The 15968-nt window shown below is 33.8% G+C and overlaps 6 protein-coding genes across 8 annotated transcripts in view; 3 read left to right on the top strand and 3 right to left on the bottom strand.

Annotated features, from left to right (window-relative positions):
- The window catches only part of LOC118273242 (lipase member H-like), a 199180-nt gene that overhangs the window by 18653 nt on the left and 164559 nt on the right, over positions 1-15968 (top strand). The window lies entirely within an intron of this gene.
- Positions 601-3037, top strand: LOC118273322 (exosome complex component RRP42). The gene is made up of 6 exons (XM_035590227.2): positions 601-784; positions 1114-1310; positions 1758-1923; positions 2148-2327; positions 2515-2741; positions 2897-3037. The coding sequence occupies exons 1-6, from the start codon at positions 728-730 to the stop codon at positions 3000-3002; spliced, it is 933 nt and encodes a 310-aa protein (XP_035446120.1). The 5' UTR covers positions 601-727; the 3' UTR covers positions 3003-3037.
- Positions 3040-8335, bottom strand: LOC118273082 (sequestosome-1). 2 transcript variants are annotated; one of them, XM_035589858.2, is made up of 8 exons: positions 8167-8335; positions 7338-7514; positions 6701-6865; positions 6187-6365; positions 5258-6065; positions 5005-5136; positions 4634-4783; positions 3040-3800 (listed from the first exon to the last, which is right to left on the bottom strand). In XM_035589858.2, exons 2-8 carry the CDS (start codon positions 7510-7512, stop codon positions 3661-3663), a joined length of 1749 nt encoding a protein of 582 aa, XP_035445751.2. In that variant the 5' UTR covers positions 7513-7514; positions 8167-8335; the 3' UTR covers positions 3040-3660. The 2 variants fall into 2 exon arrangements, with proteins under 2 accessions (XP_035445751.2, XP_035445758.2); XM_035589865.2 differs by having other exon boundaries at positions 4634-4768.
- Positions 10250-11670, bottom strand: LOC118273197 (uncharacterized). The gene is made up of 2 exons (XM_050699111.1): positions 10989-11670; positions 10250-10663 (listed from the first exon to the last, which is right to left on the bottom strand). The coding sequence occupies exons 1-2, from the start codon at positions 11668-11670 to the stop codon at positions 10347-10349; spliced, it is 999 nt and encodes a 332-aa protein (XP_050555068.1). The 3' UTR covers positions 10250-10346.
- On the bottom strand, positions 11300-14010 carry LOC118273189 (biogenesis of lysosome-related organelles complex 1 subunit 5). 2 transcript variants are annotated; one of them, XM_035590024.2, is made up of 4 exons: positions 13915-14010; positions 13494-13576; positions 12899-13087; positions 11300-11847 (listed from the first exon to the last, which is right to left on the bottom strand). In XM_035590024.2, exons 1-4 carry the CDS (start codon positions 13931-13933, stop codon positions 11674-11676), a joined length of 465 nt encoding a protein of 154 aa, XP_035445917.2. In that variant the 5' UTR covers positions 13934-14010; the 3' UTR covers positions 11300-11673. The 2 variants fall into 2 exon arrangements, with proteins under 2 accessions (XP_035445917.2, XP_050555070.1); XM_050699113.1 differs by having other exon boundaries at positions 13746-13919.
- Positions 14429-15968, top strand: part of LOC118273008 (arfGAP with SH3 domain, ANK repeat and PH domain-containing protein) — a 36866-nt gene continuing 35326 nt past the window's right edge. The window contains 1 exon segment of the mRNA XM_050699104.1: positions 14429-14766. Coding sequence (XP_050555061.1) covers positions 14641-14766 — 126 coding nt within the window. The 5' untranslated portion in view covers positions 14429-14640.

Raw genomic sequence — 15968 nt, 5'->3', positions numbered from 1 at the left:
TACTTCATCGTCATCCCGGTTATCATCCACTTTCGGACACGGGCCTTTCCAACAGCACGCCACGAAGAAGGATCTTTTCTTCAGCCCTTTTCAAATTAATACACGTGTACCTATTGGTCTTACCACGTGTTGGTCGCTACTTATTTAATGACACAGGAGAGAAGTACCTACAAAATAAATATTCTTACTAACGTCTCATTTATCAAACTACAATTGAATGGAACCCTCTATTTTATTGTTTAAAATTAAAATCATCAACCATAAACACACGTATACATACATACACATTTTAATAAAGGTAGCTGGGTAGGTATCTACCAAATAAAATAATGGTTAATGGAGACCGTCGCCTAAGGAGTACGGACCCAGAGCCCACGACTCTCGATTTAGTACTACCTCTTAGGTTACCTTAAACACTAGAAGCATCGCGAGTACATTGCCAACCATTCCATAAATAAAATTGACCAATTAAGCCGTTGCTTTCGATCTCCTTCATATTTCCCGCCTAAGAAATAAACATCACGGTTTGTTTTTCCTCTGAAATAAAGTTTGTCAAACATGACATTCCACATGGTGTTTGACATTTGTAACAGACGACAGTGACAGTATTGAATGAAAACAACCGGAGTTTGTGATTGTGAACTGTTTTCTTATAGTTTTAAATAAAAAATAAAGTAAATCCAACGAATTAACTAATATTAACTGTGCCATTTATTATTCCTAAGAAATGGCTGGGCTCTTGCTAAGCCCGACTGAAAAAGTGTTTATTGTGCACGGTGTACAGGTAAGTTTTATAACCTAAAAAACAAAGTTTTTGTTTTATCTTCAAGACTTCGATCTGAATATATTTAATTAGTAATGTGACAATACTAATTTTCTCCTGCAGTGGATAATCTGACTTTGGAAACAGAATATAAAGCCATCCTCGCTTATACGTCCAATACCACACCATTTGGACTCTGCTACTGTTAACTGTTGAAATTCTTAGCTTGTTGCATTAGAATTTAAAAGCTATATTGTTTACTAAATATATGTTTATATTATCCACCAGATCTACATAATTACATTTGCAATTTGTATCTGTTCACGACAAAAATATTGGTATTTATGTAGGATGATCATCGCTCCGATGGACGAACCAATATTGATTACCGACCGATGGAACTGGAGACAAACGTTGTCAGTCATGCCACTGGATCGTCGAGACTGCGACTTGCCAACACTGATATACTTGTAGGAGTTAAAACTGAAATAGATGTCCCAACTCCAGAAAAGCCTGATTTAGGAAAGATTGAATTTTATGTTGATTGGTGAGTTTACATTATAGCATAATTATTACATACTAGCTTTCCCCAGAAACATTGTTCCGCCTAAATAATATTTTTCTTACATTTAAACCTTCCCTGGATTTTCACAAATTAGCCAAGTCGGTCCAGCTGTTTTCGAGTTTAACTACTGTACTTAGAGACAATTAATGATTACTTAAACAATTCCTTAGTAAAAATTTTGTACTAAAAACAATTGCTAAGTACTGGGTTAAGTAACCATTAAATTACTCAGTATGGCATTTAGCGAGACTAACAAACAGCAATTCATTTTTTGTATACATAAAATTATACTCATCATTCTTGGTTCTACTTTTATCCCTGGCAGACCAGAAATTAATATTGTGCTTTTTATTAATGTTGGTAGAGAGGTGCACATTATTATAATCTAACATGTTGGCATTTTAAATGTATTAATTTATTTCATTTCAGCTCAGCAAATGCAGCACCACAGTTTGAAGGCAGAGGTGGGGAACAGTTAGCTATAGGGATTGCCAAATTAATGCAAGCTGCATACCATTCCTCAGATGCATTTGATTTGAAACAACTTTGTATATTTGAGGGCAAACAATGCTGGAAAATCTATGTTGATATATTGGTAAGGATTCTAAGGAAACAATATTATTTTTAAGAAAATAGTCTATTAACCCCATAATTATATATATTATGTTTATAGGTATTTTGTCAATGTAATGTACTAAAGGTATTTAAGATACTTGTTAAAACGAAAGAATTATGATATTTTAAGTAAACTAACAGAAATCAAGATTCTTTTTTATTATTTGTATATTACTGTCAGTATAATATTTCTATTCCTTTCAGATATTAGAATGTGGAGGTAATCTATGTGATGCTGTGTCTATGGCTGTGAAAGCTGCACTTTTCAACACAAAGTTACCATCAGTGAAGGCAGCTCTCATGGATGGAGGGAACATAGACCTGCAGTTATCTGATGACCCTTATGATGCTAAATCTTTAGACATTGGAACAGCACCTTTACTAGTAAGATTATTATGTACTTCACTACTTTAATCAGTCATATTTAAAACATACATCTAATATATAAAATTCTCGTGTCACAGTTTTTGTTGCCATACTCACTCTGAAACGGCTTGACCGAAAATAAAAATAAAAAAATCATTCCATTCAATTTTTCAGAAAAGTAATGACTAAATTCGTCAATTTTCAGGTGACACTATGTAAAATTGGTGACAAATGTGTGGTAGACCCATCAGCTGAAGAAGAAAGTTGCAGTGTCATATCAGTTGTAGTGGGTGTCACAGGAAACCCCAGCAGCTATAGTACTGAAGAAAATGTGTCAGATTCTGCTAAAGAAAGCAAATTCACCACAATAGAAATGGTTGGATCTGGTAGTGTTGCACCAAAAACTCTGAAAGATGCCATGAACCAAGGAATGTAAGTTACCAAATCTTGACCCATACATAATAATAGTAAGCTGTTACTTTAGCTTCATATGGTAAATCTTCAGGATACACGATACATGACAACAATTTTTTACTACCACCTTGTTTAATCTCATTAATTAAAACTTTCTTCTTTTTGTTTTGCAGGGTTGCAGCAAAATTACTTGATAAAGCTTTGGGTGAAGCATTATTACGAGAAAGACAAGAAACACAGGTCAAGACAAAAAAGCATTCATATGGATTCCTAAGATAAAATAATTTAAACTAATTAAAGTTAATTAAAACACACATCACCTTTAATTCCTTTATTGATATTACCATTAATTAAATTTAATAAAACCATACATACATAATGGTTTATGTATTATACATAGAAATTAATTCTAACATACCTAATAATGTCTCTAAATATATACTACTACATAAATTCAGTCATAACCAAATATCACAATCGTTTTGTATCCACACTGCATAATTGTAATGTTTTAGAATTTAATTACAACTTAAAATACCTATATCCGAAGTGATAAGTAAGTAAGATATAATAAAAAATGTGCAATAGGAATGTGGAATAATAATGCAATATATTATTAAATACAATTCCATCAAAAAATAAACAATCAACAGCTAAGTTAGGCAAGATTCAAAATACAGAGAAGAGAGTTAAAACTACTAGAAGGATACATGTTTATAGTATTTAAAACCTACATCCCTGCACCTACTATGGTTTATGGCTAAGTCCATACCAATTTACCATTACTACAGTCTACATCAAGATATTCTAAATCACATCTAAAGTTACATGTCTCGTAGATATACGTATAGAGACAAATCACATGAATATAAGAAGAGTAATATAGTAATAATAGAGTAAAATAAAAACTAAGTTATGTGTAAATTAAAGACGAAGTTTACTTCTTGACGGGTGTAAGAAGGTCCAACACAGCAGCAATGTTGCCATCCTTGCTCTCAAGGAGTTGAGTCAACCAGCCACCGTCGTTGGTGAAGCCCATTGCCAGCATATGCTGGATCGCCGCATCGATATGTGGTTCTGTAAAAAGAATAAAGTGTTAAAGTGTGTACTACACAATACATATTCTAACGATATCACTTTCTGACCGCGTTACGCGCGATAAAAATCCATGTCATCTGTTTATTCAGGTCAATAAAACATTTTGATGTCTACCAAAAATAATCTGGCATACTTATACAGTTTTCAGATCATTGTCACAAGTCACAAACCTACATATACGTACTACACACATAGGTGTCCAAAAGTAAGAAATAAATAGTTACAAAGTGTGATAATTAGTATGTGTAGGCATAAAATGAAGCAACAATGAACAAAGGCGTTATTATAGCGACCCTCGGGTCACTTCGTTGCCATTGACCTACATAAATATAACTTAGTCATTATTTTGCATGCTTACACTTTTAATTTTTTTAATATAGTTAAGTATCAGTCAGCTGATTTATTAATACATACTTACTACAAAAAAATATAATAAAGAAAAACAGACACTATTTTCCTTTAATATTATATTATTTAGATTAGATAGGAGGGCAAATTGTTCTGAAACATGAAAGCGGTAATTCCCCCTTTATAATATTTCAGATACTGTCTATCAAGAAAGCACGTGATTTGTCTTTGAATTGGAACACAGGAAAATTTTACGATAAACGTTAACTTCATGTCCATCAAATTGATGACTAAGTTCTATACACGCAAGTTTGATATGGACGTAAAACAATGTGATGATTCAGCCATCATTACCTACTTTCCGATAAAGTTAAGTTGTTTAGATAATATTGTGAGAATAATGTAATGTTTATGACATTTTAATTGAATCATTAATGCTGTATTTAACTTGGTTTGTTACTTACTTGGATGGCGCTGCCTGGGTTGCGGTTGGGGCTGGGGTTGCGGTGCAGGAGTAGGAGCTGGTTTCTCCTGCGGCTTGGGGGCTGCGGCCGGCGCGGGGGGAGCTGTCGCCTGGATCGGCTTCAGCACTTCAGGCTCTTTAGGATTCAACACTAAACCATCAGCTTCAGTAAATAATAATGGACCATGACCTACTTAATTACATTACTCATGCCTTATATTTACTACTTTTTACATATTAAGATTAAGCATTTTTTAAATCAAGCAATTATACCAAATTCTCTAACATTTAAGCGTAAATTATGAGCTTCGAGAGTATAAAAAACGACACAACATTTGCACATTTATGAAGTTAAATTTAAAATATAATTACCTGCAGTTGAGGTGTTCAGTGGTGGGTACAAGCCGCCTTCGGCAATTTTGACGCGCTCTTGGAACTCTTGGGGCAAGTTGAAACCGATGGGGGCAGCGGTTTCAGGAAGTGCACCAGCCGTGTCCATCAAATCTTAAATAAATACCATTTGTTAAAATAACAATATGAAAGGAAAACCCTTACTAATGACACTTAACAAAAATACTAGGAAATACTAACGACACTACTAATAAATATATGTATAGGTAACTACCTTTTTCCTTGTTAATCATGGTCCAGTCATCGGCCTTGTCTGGTGAAGCATCTCTGGCGTAATCACTAACACTGGATGCGGAAGAAGAAGAAGAAGAAGGCTTAGCAGGAGCATCAACAGTCTCAGCCTCAGGCGACTTCCTGTCGCCTTGTCCCATCTCCACATCATTATTTGGAGTAGATGTGGGGGCAGTAGCATTAGCAGGTGCTGGAGGCTGAGGCTGAGGTGTTGGGGGCACAAATGGATTGCCATTTTTTCCAATAAACATCTCTACAAGCTCCATAAGTTGATCAACATTAAATGCCTTAGGTGTATTGAATGGGCATTGAGTTTGGGCATTGGCAGAGGTACTTGGCTCTGGTTGTTTAGGAGCTTCGGTGGATTGGGTGCTTGTCTGTGCTTTCGCCTGGCCCTCTTGAGGGGTTTGAGCTTGCGTTTCAGGAGTTTGACCCTGAGTTGTCTGTCCATGAGTTCCAGTAGTCTGACCTGTCTTAGTTTCAGGTGCCTTTGGCTTATTGTCATCGAGATCAATATCTCCTGCGAGATTGGCGAACTCGTTCATGTAAGTAGCGAAGGTGTCGAGCCAGCTGACGCGGTTGCGACGACGATGGTGTTCGTCGTGCGCTCCGTGAGGGCCATGTTCAGCTTGTGGGCCGTGGTGACCACCGTGTCCATGGCCATGGCGGTGTTTTCTCTCAGCACCCCTTTCGCTGCGGTGTTTCTTGTAGGGGCAGTCCTCGCCCATTGCATTAGCAACGGACTTCAAGAAATGGCGAGACCTCTTGATCGCAGCTTTGATGATGGTGCGCTGTAATGAAACAAATAATATTAAAATCATCTGTTAACCATCTGAGTTATAAAAAGCATTAAAACAGCCTTAATCACGTTATTGCGATAAGAAACGGATATGTATATCCTGTCGTACTTACAGGCATGGCCGGCGCTGGAACTCGGATCATGCAATGTTCCGGGTGACGGCCTGCGGCTTCGCATCGTGAGCACAAGTCATAGTCATCACAGACGGAACACTTGTAGCGGAAGCCGACTACGGAACCATCGCACGAATCACACACCACTCCATAGTGCACTGCTGGGGTGCCCGGAGCTTCTACAAGACATTAATAAGTAATTAAATGAGTGACCTTTTGTAAATCCTTGGTCCCTGACTGTTATATAAGTATGTACACAGAGCATAAGTATGTGAAAGCCCTGATTGAGTACACTTATTGTAATTTATTTTTATCTATTTGTTAGATGATAAATATAAGTAGGTTATTGAATTATTAAGTGCACTTAAAGAAAATTAATATTTATTGCTCTGAATTGAAATGGTACTGTATAAATAAGTATGTTAACTTGTTAAACATACTTTTCTTTAGGTTTCCTTTATTTTCTAGTTTTTATGATTTATTTAAATCACTTGTGAAATAGTTAATAACTTACCTGTAGGATTGGCAGCTACAGCTGTGAATACGATATCACAGCCACCATCCTTAGGTTCCTCGGACTTGCAGTACACAAATAGCCTGATGACATCTCCACCCAACGCTTGCAAAGCAGTCATCACCTCATCGTCCGATGAAATAACAACATTATCGCCATCCTCATCTGAATAAGATAAACAAAATTCAACTTAGTACAACTCATAATTTGGTTAAAAATTATTTGGCAAAAAAAAACAGTTGTTTGTACTTGTACAGGAAAAGTCAGTTGAGGTGAACATTGTATTTTAATTGAAAGTAAATAAAATAGGTTAATCAATGCTAATTTATTAAGTGAAGGTTACCATTATCAATATTGAAATGATTCATTATTTTGTGATTCTTTTAAGTTAAGAATGTCATAGCTTAATTTATTTTTAATGACACTCATTGCAACCACTCACCGGAAAAATGTATTTTAGTATCTAATTTCTGTCTCGCTAAAACTCAAAAGCAGCTAGACCAATTTGGCAAATTTTAATCTTGAATATTATTTGTGGAAGTCCAGTGAAGGTTTAAAAGGTGAGAAAAATATTAATGAGGCAGTATGAAGTTTGCTGGTTCAGCTAGTTTAATAATAAAATGTAACATATGCTTACCTTTCCAGGCTACAGAGTAGGTCTTCGTCTTGAGACCAGGGTACACATCCTGGAGCTTAGCATTCAGATAGTGGAAGCTAGTGACAACACTCTTCTCTACTCCAAATCTTCTGACTTCTGGCTTGCCAGTCTCAGTCCAGAATGTATAAACTTTAAAAGGAACTTGGTCTTCCATGGCTGTAAAGAAATGTTTGTTTTTATTAATAATAATGTAATGAAGGAAGGAAAGCAATTTAATAGGAGGATGATGCAATACTAAACAAGTTTTATAAAATTCTACTTCTTTAAAAGTCTATCACATTAAATATTTCTAATAGTTAGGTAGCTTTTAGAAGAAGTTAGAATAAAAAATGAATATTTTATTACTAATAAATAGTTAAATTATCATTACATTAATATATAAATGTTTTATTTGAGTAGAAGAACATTAAGTCAATTTAGATTCTACATAAAAAGACATTAACTTTAATGTCCCTCTTAGAATATCATTATTTCACAGTTATAAACAACAATTATTTATTTACCTAAAGATAAAGTTCATTTTTATAAGATCTTTATAGCTAACAAAAAAAACTTATTTAAGATTACTTAGAAATGATCAATATAATAATTTTCCTTAAACTTTTGAGATAATACTACATTTCAAAGACAAAGGAAAATGTTACTTTTATCTAATAATACCAAACTGTTTATCTAGAAGCCATTTTGTATGACTTCCACAAACTATCAACTGGATTATAGAAACTAAACACAATCTTGATAGACGAGAAATATCAATTTCATTGTGAGGAAGCTGTAAAGCAAGTAATATGTATATTTATAAACTCACCTGATGAATTTTAAAGTTATCAATTTCAGAATTTCAATTTTTTCGATGTAAACACTGACACGGTAATGCGTCGCACTTTGGACAAAGTTCTGCAGTGAATATTGACCACTACGACGCGCACGGTATATAAACCAACATAATATTATGAATCACCAAATCGAACAGTTGAGAAAAACAATATTTTGTTGTGCAATCTATCTGTCAAAACAAAAAGTCATTGTCGCGTTCCCTTTCTACAGTTTTAATATTGTTAGCATCAAATGTGGTTTTTTTCTCGCTCTTTTCAATGTTTATAATTGAGAAAATAACATAGTAGTGGAAATTCGATATTCAATATTTCGATTGAAGTGTTTTGTGCGGGATGGAACACAAATTAAGTGTTCCATTCTAAGCAATATTTTATTTTTGTCGTTCCTTTAGAAAATGATTTTTTTAATAAAAATAATAGAAAAACCGAAATATTGGAATCACATATTATATGATAAACGTATAAAGGTTTATTTATAACAATAGTAAATGAAATAAGTTAAGAGTATTAAGATAATTCACCATTGTAATCATAACATATCATCAATCTTTTAATTCATAGAAAGGAGGAGCTACGCTAGAGCAATTCAATTTTTCGCCTAGTCATGTTAGAAGTTAGATGTAAATCATGGAATGGATATATCCCTATGCTTGGTATATTATAAGTACTCTTTGAACATTTTATTACAGACGATTAGGTACTGTAACGTAACAACGTAATACATATCTAGGCACATATTTCATCTGATTTCGGAATCAAATCCACGGTCGGTAGTCACACTCAGTGGTTGTTGTTTTGTTAACCCATAGCTATAGCCCATAAGCTTGGGTGCTCGCTTTTCACGCGGCACGCTTAACATGCAAGAAGCTCATGCATTTGAATTTGCGTTTTAATGGTCCTGTAATGCCTACCGGCTACCAATGCTTCTTAATCCAAGTTGCGGTTGTGTGTACGTACTACGTACTATATTATCTAGACTCCACTCACAATGATATACATACCTATCTACCCACTTTTGATTATTATATAGGTCAATCAATAAATATATCAAATCTATTTTTATTCCGTAAATATCTTTAAATGGGGCGAATTCCCTTTGTAGAGGAATTTACTGATAGCTATCAATTACAGGAGCCTAATAGTCTAATAATTTTTCTATACTTTGTTTTCTCTTTTTTTGTTATAGATTTCATCAATAACAGAGTTCTTACACAAGACTGGAGATAATTACATCACGGCAAACTTGTTTTATAGGACATCGACACCATCACTAGTATGAGACAAATATTTTAACATTATGGTAATGATGCCCTTATTAGCATAGTTTCCTATAATAAACTTGTGCGATATTTATGGTACCTAATAATATTAACACAACATGTGGAATGTGGATTAGGCTATCATTGTGCCGATAGTCGTGTCGGCCAATGCGTTAATTCGAGACTGTTGGGTACAACAGTCTCGCCAACCACCTTAGGAGGCTGGCGTTGGGCGGATGGATCAAGGGCCTGATGCAGAAGGCAGTGCTCCTCGAAACAGCACATATTGTGAGGTTTTTGTCTCTTGAGTCCTAACCACGGCTAGTAACGGTCGGCTCCTATTTTTAAATATTATTTCGATAGTTGAAAGGCTTATTAATCTAAGCGACATTTTTTAGCGAAAAATTTCATTTTAGAGAATTTTAAATAAATACTACACATCATTAGTAGAAACTGATGATGTGGTTACAACTTAGGATGATTATTGCTCGGTCATGCTCTGAAATTATCATGATTCAGTATGATGAAATTTTTATGTAAAACTAAAATATTGTATGATTCACTTTCATGACATTTTTGTGTAAAACTAAAACTAGCAATGTTACACAGTTACCATTTTTAAATCACAATTAAAATAGCTATATAATTGTCATTTAAAAAACAATACATGTTGATACGCGATTTAGTGTAAAATTGTTACTCTATATTATTGTCATAAAATAATAAAAAAAAAACTATTTCGCCTCTCTCTATTTTATTAAATCTTATTTTAATTTAGGCTAAAATAAAACACACATTAATAGATAAATAAGTTTATAACATTTTCCATTACACCTCTATTTTTCAAATATGAAGACAAAACAATATTTTTTGTACTTAAAACCAATTATAAACTAATCCTGATGCTCCTTCTCTATTGCGCGAGTCGATCGTGGTTCATAATATTGTGAATTTGTTGATTCTCCAAACTTAGGAGGGCCACCTAATTGTACAGTTTCTGGAACATTCAATTCCTCATTCAACTTTTTCGCCAGGAAGTATATTTCTGCTAGAGCTATTACTAAGGCACACATTACACCTAGTAATAGTCTGAATCCAAAATCTAGGTTGCCCACAAGCCACTCAACACCTCTGAATCCAAACAAGAATCCAGCAAATATTGATATTATGAACTGTCCAATAGCAATCAACTGGCGATTCATTTGTTTCACTGAAACCAGAAAAAAGCAAAATTAATATTTTATTAAACCATTTATTTGATGTCATCCATAGTCTAAATAGATCGTGTCATGAATAGAAATAGGAAGGGAATTGTTTTTATTTCACAATATAAAAAAATATGGAGTAACACTGAATGTGTCATTAGTCATTACTAATTAAATCATAGTGAATATATTAGTTAAAATAGCTATACTAGTTAAAGCCATTACTGTTATATGACGTATATTATATATCTACATATGCGCATTTATACAAAAGGGTGAGCAGACATAGGGAGTAATAGTATTTTTATAGAAAAATAAATAAGTACATACATTGATAAGAGATACTATCTTCTGGAAACTTCATTCGAACATTATCAACTCCTTTGGTCATCTTTCTGTATTCTCGCGCTTCTTGCTGGGCCCTCAATTTAACACATCTTGCCTCAAGTACGGGATCTCTTGGAAGTACTTGGTTTTCTGGTGTTTTTACAGATGAACCTTCTAAAAGAACATGCAAGTATGGGACATCTTTATCACCATCTGATTTTGCTTTCCTTTGTTTCTGAAGGTAAGTGTAAAGCCAGTCTATATCAGCAGTTAATAAATACAATTCTTCTTTTTCTTTTTTATCTTTTTCTTTATTTAGTTTACTTTTATCTAATGCTTTTTCATCAGGATCTGTTGTTTCAGAAACTGTACTTTGTTTGTCATTATCTATATTATCCTTCTTAGGTTCCTCATCAACTTTCTCTTGTTCTTCTTCTTTAACTTCATCATCAAATTTCATTACAGCTTTTATTTTGTTTAAATTTTCAATATCAGTACTGTTTAAATGTACTGGGACTACCTCTTTGGCTTCTTTATGTTTTGCTTCATAATTTCTTCCTTTAACCAGTCTTCCGATATTTAGAGGTACATCATCATTGATGGGTATACTTTTAAGATAATCAAGTAAATTATTTGATGGGTAAATTCTAAGGTTGGTATCAACAAGTGATCCCATGGAATCCATGATTTATTTGGCAATATTTAGTTTGTGGTTAAGATCAGCATACAAATCCCTTAGTTCTTCTTCTTTTTCTTCAAAAGTATTGTCAATTCTTTGGCATTTGAAGTTCATATCATCAATGAACTGATCCCATTCCTTTTGTCTCTTTTCTTTTAGTTCTTGTCTTCGTTGCTCATAAACCTTCAAGAAAATAAAGTAAAATTAAGTGAAATAACTAGATAAAGCAAACTTTCTTATGACTGCTACAAACCTTATGATTTAACTGTGCAAAGTGTGTCAAAGTTGGACTATACAGTCAAATCATAACAATTGAACTGTCAGTTTTAGCTGCACAGTCCAACTGTAGTTAAATTGTAAGGTGGGCTTTACACACTTTATTAAAAGATAGAACATTTCCAATGCTTGGAACATGGATGATGGGACTTATAGTAATGACAGTATATAACAGTATTAACTTATCAATAACTAGCTTTTGCCCGCGACTTCGTCCGCGTGGTTGGTGGTCAAAATTAAAACGCCTTTTACCCTTTTTATTCGCTATTAAATATTAAATACATATGAGCGGCGCGGGTACCTTACTCATAGATCTAAACACCCCTCTCCCGCGCGCGCACCCCTGGCCTTGGCGACGTCCACTTCGCAACAGGCCGTGCAGTAGAAATCGTAATATTTTAATTTCACCACAACTTCAAAACCAAACGTCCAATTTTAATCATTCAAAGACCAAATATTATCAACATAAACTGTACTTATTGATGAAATAATTTATTTTGATAAGGATTAATAGCATGAGTAAAATAAACGCGTTTAAATGTAGTCCAAAAAAATTCAAGATTTTTAAATAAAAATGTGGTTGTTGTGCCTCATTCGACATAGATAGGTATAGTGTGTCCCGGACTTTTTTGTAGATATTTATAAGATCTGCAATTAATTATAACATTTTATGGTTCTATCTTTTATAGTTTAGGCAGCGTACGCAAAATAAGTAACTTCTTTGGTTGATTTTTTTCAGTTTGTGTCGGAAAAATCCAAATATCTCACGGAACCCTATTTTTTTCCAAAATAAAATATAGCCTATGTTACTCGTGGATAATGTAGCTTTCGAATGGTGAAAGAATTTTTAAAATCGGTCCAGTAGTTTTTGAGCCTATTCGTTACAACCAAACAAACAAACAAACAAAGTGTAGATGTAGATTAGAACTCTCAAAACACCTTATAAGCTTAGTCTCACCTGACGTGAATCAAGATAATCCTTCTCGACTTCTGCACTTAGCTGTAGTGCTTGTTCCAACTTCTCCTTCAAGACAGGCAGGCCAGTCTCCCCAGTCTTTATAATCTTCTCAGCCTGACTGTCCTTGATATCAGTCAGTTTCTCAAGTATAGAAAACAAGTTCTCTACTTCTCGATCGCCACGCTTCTCCTGAAAATCCAATCAGACTACAAATTATTTTTTTATCTTACACTTTATTCAATCACAAATGTTTGCTTATCATAGCAAATTTAACTTTGAGGTTAGGGAACAGTGACTTTATATTTTATATGTGCAAAGTCTATGAAGATAACATTAGTCATTGTGATGATGCATTTTCAAAAGATTTATTTTATTATGTAGTTTCACCAGTGAATTTCTGTAAAACTAGCTAGACATTTGTTAGGATACAATTGCTGTTACTATAAAGTCTCAAGCTCAGTTTCCCGTCCAAATCTAATAGGAATATCAGCTTAAGTAGATTCCAAATGGAAAAATAAACAAGGTAATATTACACTATTTAAGTGAGAATATCTAGAACAAATGGTTGCAAAGTATTTTAGATACAAATACATACCTCAAACTCCTTTAGCATAAACTTTATTTCACCATTTAGGAAAGGGCGATGGTCGAATAATCTTGACCAGATTTCTCCAATCTCTGCAAGTAAGTAGGTAAACATCAAAGGTCAAATTCTCATGAGAAAATATATTTTACGAAAATACTACGAATAATCCCTTTGCGTGCATAATAGCAGGAAGTTGAACGGTTTAAAAATAAAATAATTAGCTTTAAATACTGCTCATTATGTTGATGCATGTTGTAATACCTTTCTTTATTTGTAAATAAATAAAATATGCAACTATGTTATTTACACTTAACAGTTGGTACATGAACTTGTGAATTATTATTTATATAATTCATGGAAACTTAGAAATTGAGACATAAACAATACGAGAATATTTTAAAATAATAAAATTTATGTAGGCCACACAAACCTCGTGACAGCTCCGTCATAATGTCATTCAGTTTACTGTCCTTTGACAGTCAGTAGCTACAACACGTATGATTTCCGGTTTGCGTTCGGATAGCTGTATATTGAATGAATATCTTTGAAGTGTTAATGTTAGTTATTAATTTTTTTTATTTATTTCAGACTTTGTTTTGTAGATTTAACAAAAATAAAAAAAATGTATTGATATAATCATTGACTTCCAAGTGAATAATTGATGATAAATAAAAACTTAAACATTCTTAAGAGATTAAGAATGACTGTTGGGTTATGCTTTTATTTTTTTCCACTTACGTTATAATTTCAAATGCTCGATAGCTAACTGTTACTTCGTATTGGCAACTGGTCCCCTAATTACAGACGTACTGAAAATGACATTTATATTTGTGTATCCAATAATAAAAAATCTCAGGACCGGAAACAGTTCCTACAACCTAATAGCGTTTATTTTCGTTCATTCATTCAATTCAACATCGTTCTACTTCATTCATCTTTCAATCAATTTAGTAACTTCATTCATCTTTGCCGAGAATGGGCGGTTCGTGAGTTGACGTGTTTAGATGCGATATTGTTTTTATTTGCGCAGAAGTGTTTTGTCGGTGATAATGTGTTCAGTTTGCATTGTAAAGTTCGTTGGTTTTGTGTGATTTGTTAACTATAGACGAATGTGAAGTTTGGGACTTGAACTAGTGGAACTTCGCGTCTGGCCACCATGCCGGGTCTTATTGGTATTGGTGAATTCATTGAGGAAACTCGAGAGGATTACAGTTCACCTACTACTTCTACGTTCGTATCTCGCATGCCACAATGTCGTCAGACTATCAGTGCTTTAGAAGAGGTAAATCCAGCCGTATAATTCCTTTATTGTCCAAGTTTAAGCTAAGCAGTTGTCAAGATAAGAAAACATTACTTATCTTCCTGTTCAAAAACAGGGTGTTAAATAATTTTAAATATTTCAATTATTCACGAAAGAACACATACCTTACTTTAACAAATTAAATCAGTGCGGATCTCTCGTCTCTCAACAAATAACTACTCCCGAAAAGTCAATACCGATGACTTGTTTTCATTGCAAAAATGAATTTGCATTTACTTTTGTTTGGCTAAAGAAAAGCAGTGTTCTGAATACATCTGTTTGTTTTTTGACGGAGGTGCAATTTAACAATTGCCTTGCTTTATTAATAGAACTTATACGGAGTGTGTTTTAAATTGATAAACGTTTATTTATTGAATTCCGCGCTATAGGATAAGAAGGAGCGTAGGTGCGACCTTGGAAACGCCCCCTTGCTAAAAAAATGTGTACACCCTGTTTTATTGTGCCCACGCAATGGAGAACAATTGCCGACTTATACCTACTGCAATTTGATTTGATTACGAACGCCTATCGTCATTTGATATTGTTGCAAGAACCTACAGCTCGCATTTATATTTCTGCTCCAATGAGCTCATAAGAAAGCACTAACTTTATTCCAGTTTATTTTGTTATCGACCAGATTATATTATAAAGCCAAAAACTATAAAAAATATTTCAGTATCTGTGCGGTTTTCTCTGCGTGCAATATTCCTACCTACATAAATTCGGATAAACGTCAAAACAACGTAGAAGGAAATTGAGAAAATCCATAACTAATTTTAACTTTATTTACATCCCAAGTAGATCGGTATTTACTTAGATACTTACGTAGTTGATCGAAGTAAAAATCGTAACAACATAAGTAACACCGAGTTGAACGAAAGAAAAGACGATAATTTTTCTAACTGGATTTAGGGTTTCTACTTTTTAAATTGTAAAATACCTTGTTAAATAATTATTTTCAAACGGTGTACTTTAAATATCTTTACTTTGTCTTCAAGGGCCCTTTATATCCACAAAAATCCTTAAACAACATAGATTCCCTTTTTACGAGTTTAACACATTTTTCGTCGAATATTATCGGCGTTTAAACTCTTCATTCCACAAATCCACATCGGACGACCCAGGAATGAAGGAAATTAACTTCCGGATCCGACAGCAATCTCGTTTACGACGACAAGATAGTT

Source organism: Spodoptera frugiperda, chromosome 15, assembly GCF_023101765.2.
Source record: "Spodoptera frugiperda isolate SF20-4 chromosome 15, AGI-APGP_CSIRO_Sfru_2.0, whole genome shotgun sequence".
Taxonomy (NCBI): Eukaryota; Metazoa; Arthropoda; class Insecta; order Lepidoptera; family Noctuidae; genus Spodoptera; species Spodoptera frugiperda.
Note: the sequence above shows the minus strand (reverse complement) of the source record. Positions and strands in the feature narration are given on the sequence as shown.

What these genes read in the sequence shown, in the direction of transcription:
- LOC118273082 (XM_035589858.2), bottom strand. Translation starts at nt 7,512, where the DNA reads ATGGAAGACCAAGTTCCTTTTAAAGTTTATACATTCTGGACTGAGACT. An exon ending in TTCCAGCGCCGGCCATGCCT is followed by an intron (nt 6,066 to 6,186) that starts GTAAGTACGACA and finishes GTTTCATTACAG; the next exon opens with CGCACCATCATCAAAGCTGC. An exon ending in ACCCAGGCAGCGCCATCCAA is followed by an intron (nt 3,801 to 4,633) that starts GTAAGTAACAAA and finishes TTCTTTTTACAG; the next exon opens with AACCACATATCGATGCGGCG.
- LOC118273322 (XM_035590227.2), top strand. Translation starts at nt 728, where the DNA reads ATGGCTGGGCTCTTGCTAAGCCCGACTGAAAAAGTGTTTATTGTGCAC. An exon ending in TTATTGTGCACGGTGTACAG is followed by an intron (nt 785 to 1,113) that starts GTAAGTTTTATA and finishes GTATTTATGTAG; the next exon opens with GATGATCATCGCTCCGATGG. An exon ending in GATGCCATGAACCAAGGAAT is followed by an intron (nt 2,742 to 2,896) that starts GTAAGTTACCAA and finishes TTTGTTTTGCAG; the next exon opens with GGTTGCAGCAAAATTACTTG.
- LOC118273189 (XM_050699113.1), bottom strand. Translation starts at nt 13,809, where the DNA reads ATGTACCAACTGTTAAGTGTAAATAACATAGTTGCATATTTTATTTAT. An exon ending in TTATTTACAAATAAAGAAAG is followed by an intron (nt 13,577 to 13,745) that starts GTATTACAACAT and finishes ACTTACTTGCAG; the next exon opens with AGATTGGAGAAATCTGGTCA. An exon ending in TTATGCTAAAGGAGTTTGAG is followed by an intron (nt 13,088 to 13,493) that starts GTATGTATTTGT and finishes TTGGATTTTCAG; the next exon opens with GAGAAGCGTGGCGATCGAGA.
- LOC118273197 (XM_050699111.1), bottom strand. Translation starts at nt 11,670, where the DNA reads ATGGATTCCATGGGATCACTTGTTGATACCAACCTTAGAATTTACCCA. An exon ending in AGATAGTATCTCTTATCAAT is followed by an intron (nt 10,664 to 10,988) that starts GTATGTACTTAT and finishes TTCTGGTTTCAG; the next exon opens with TGAAACAAATGAATCGCCAG.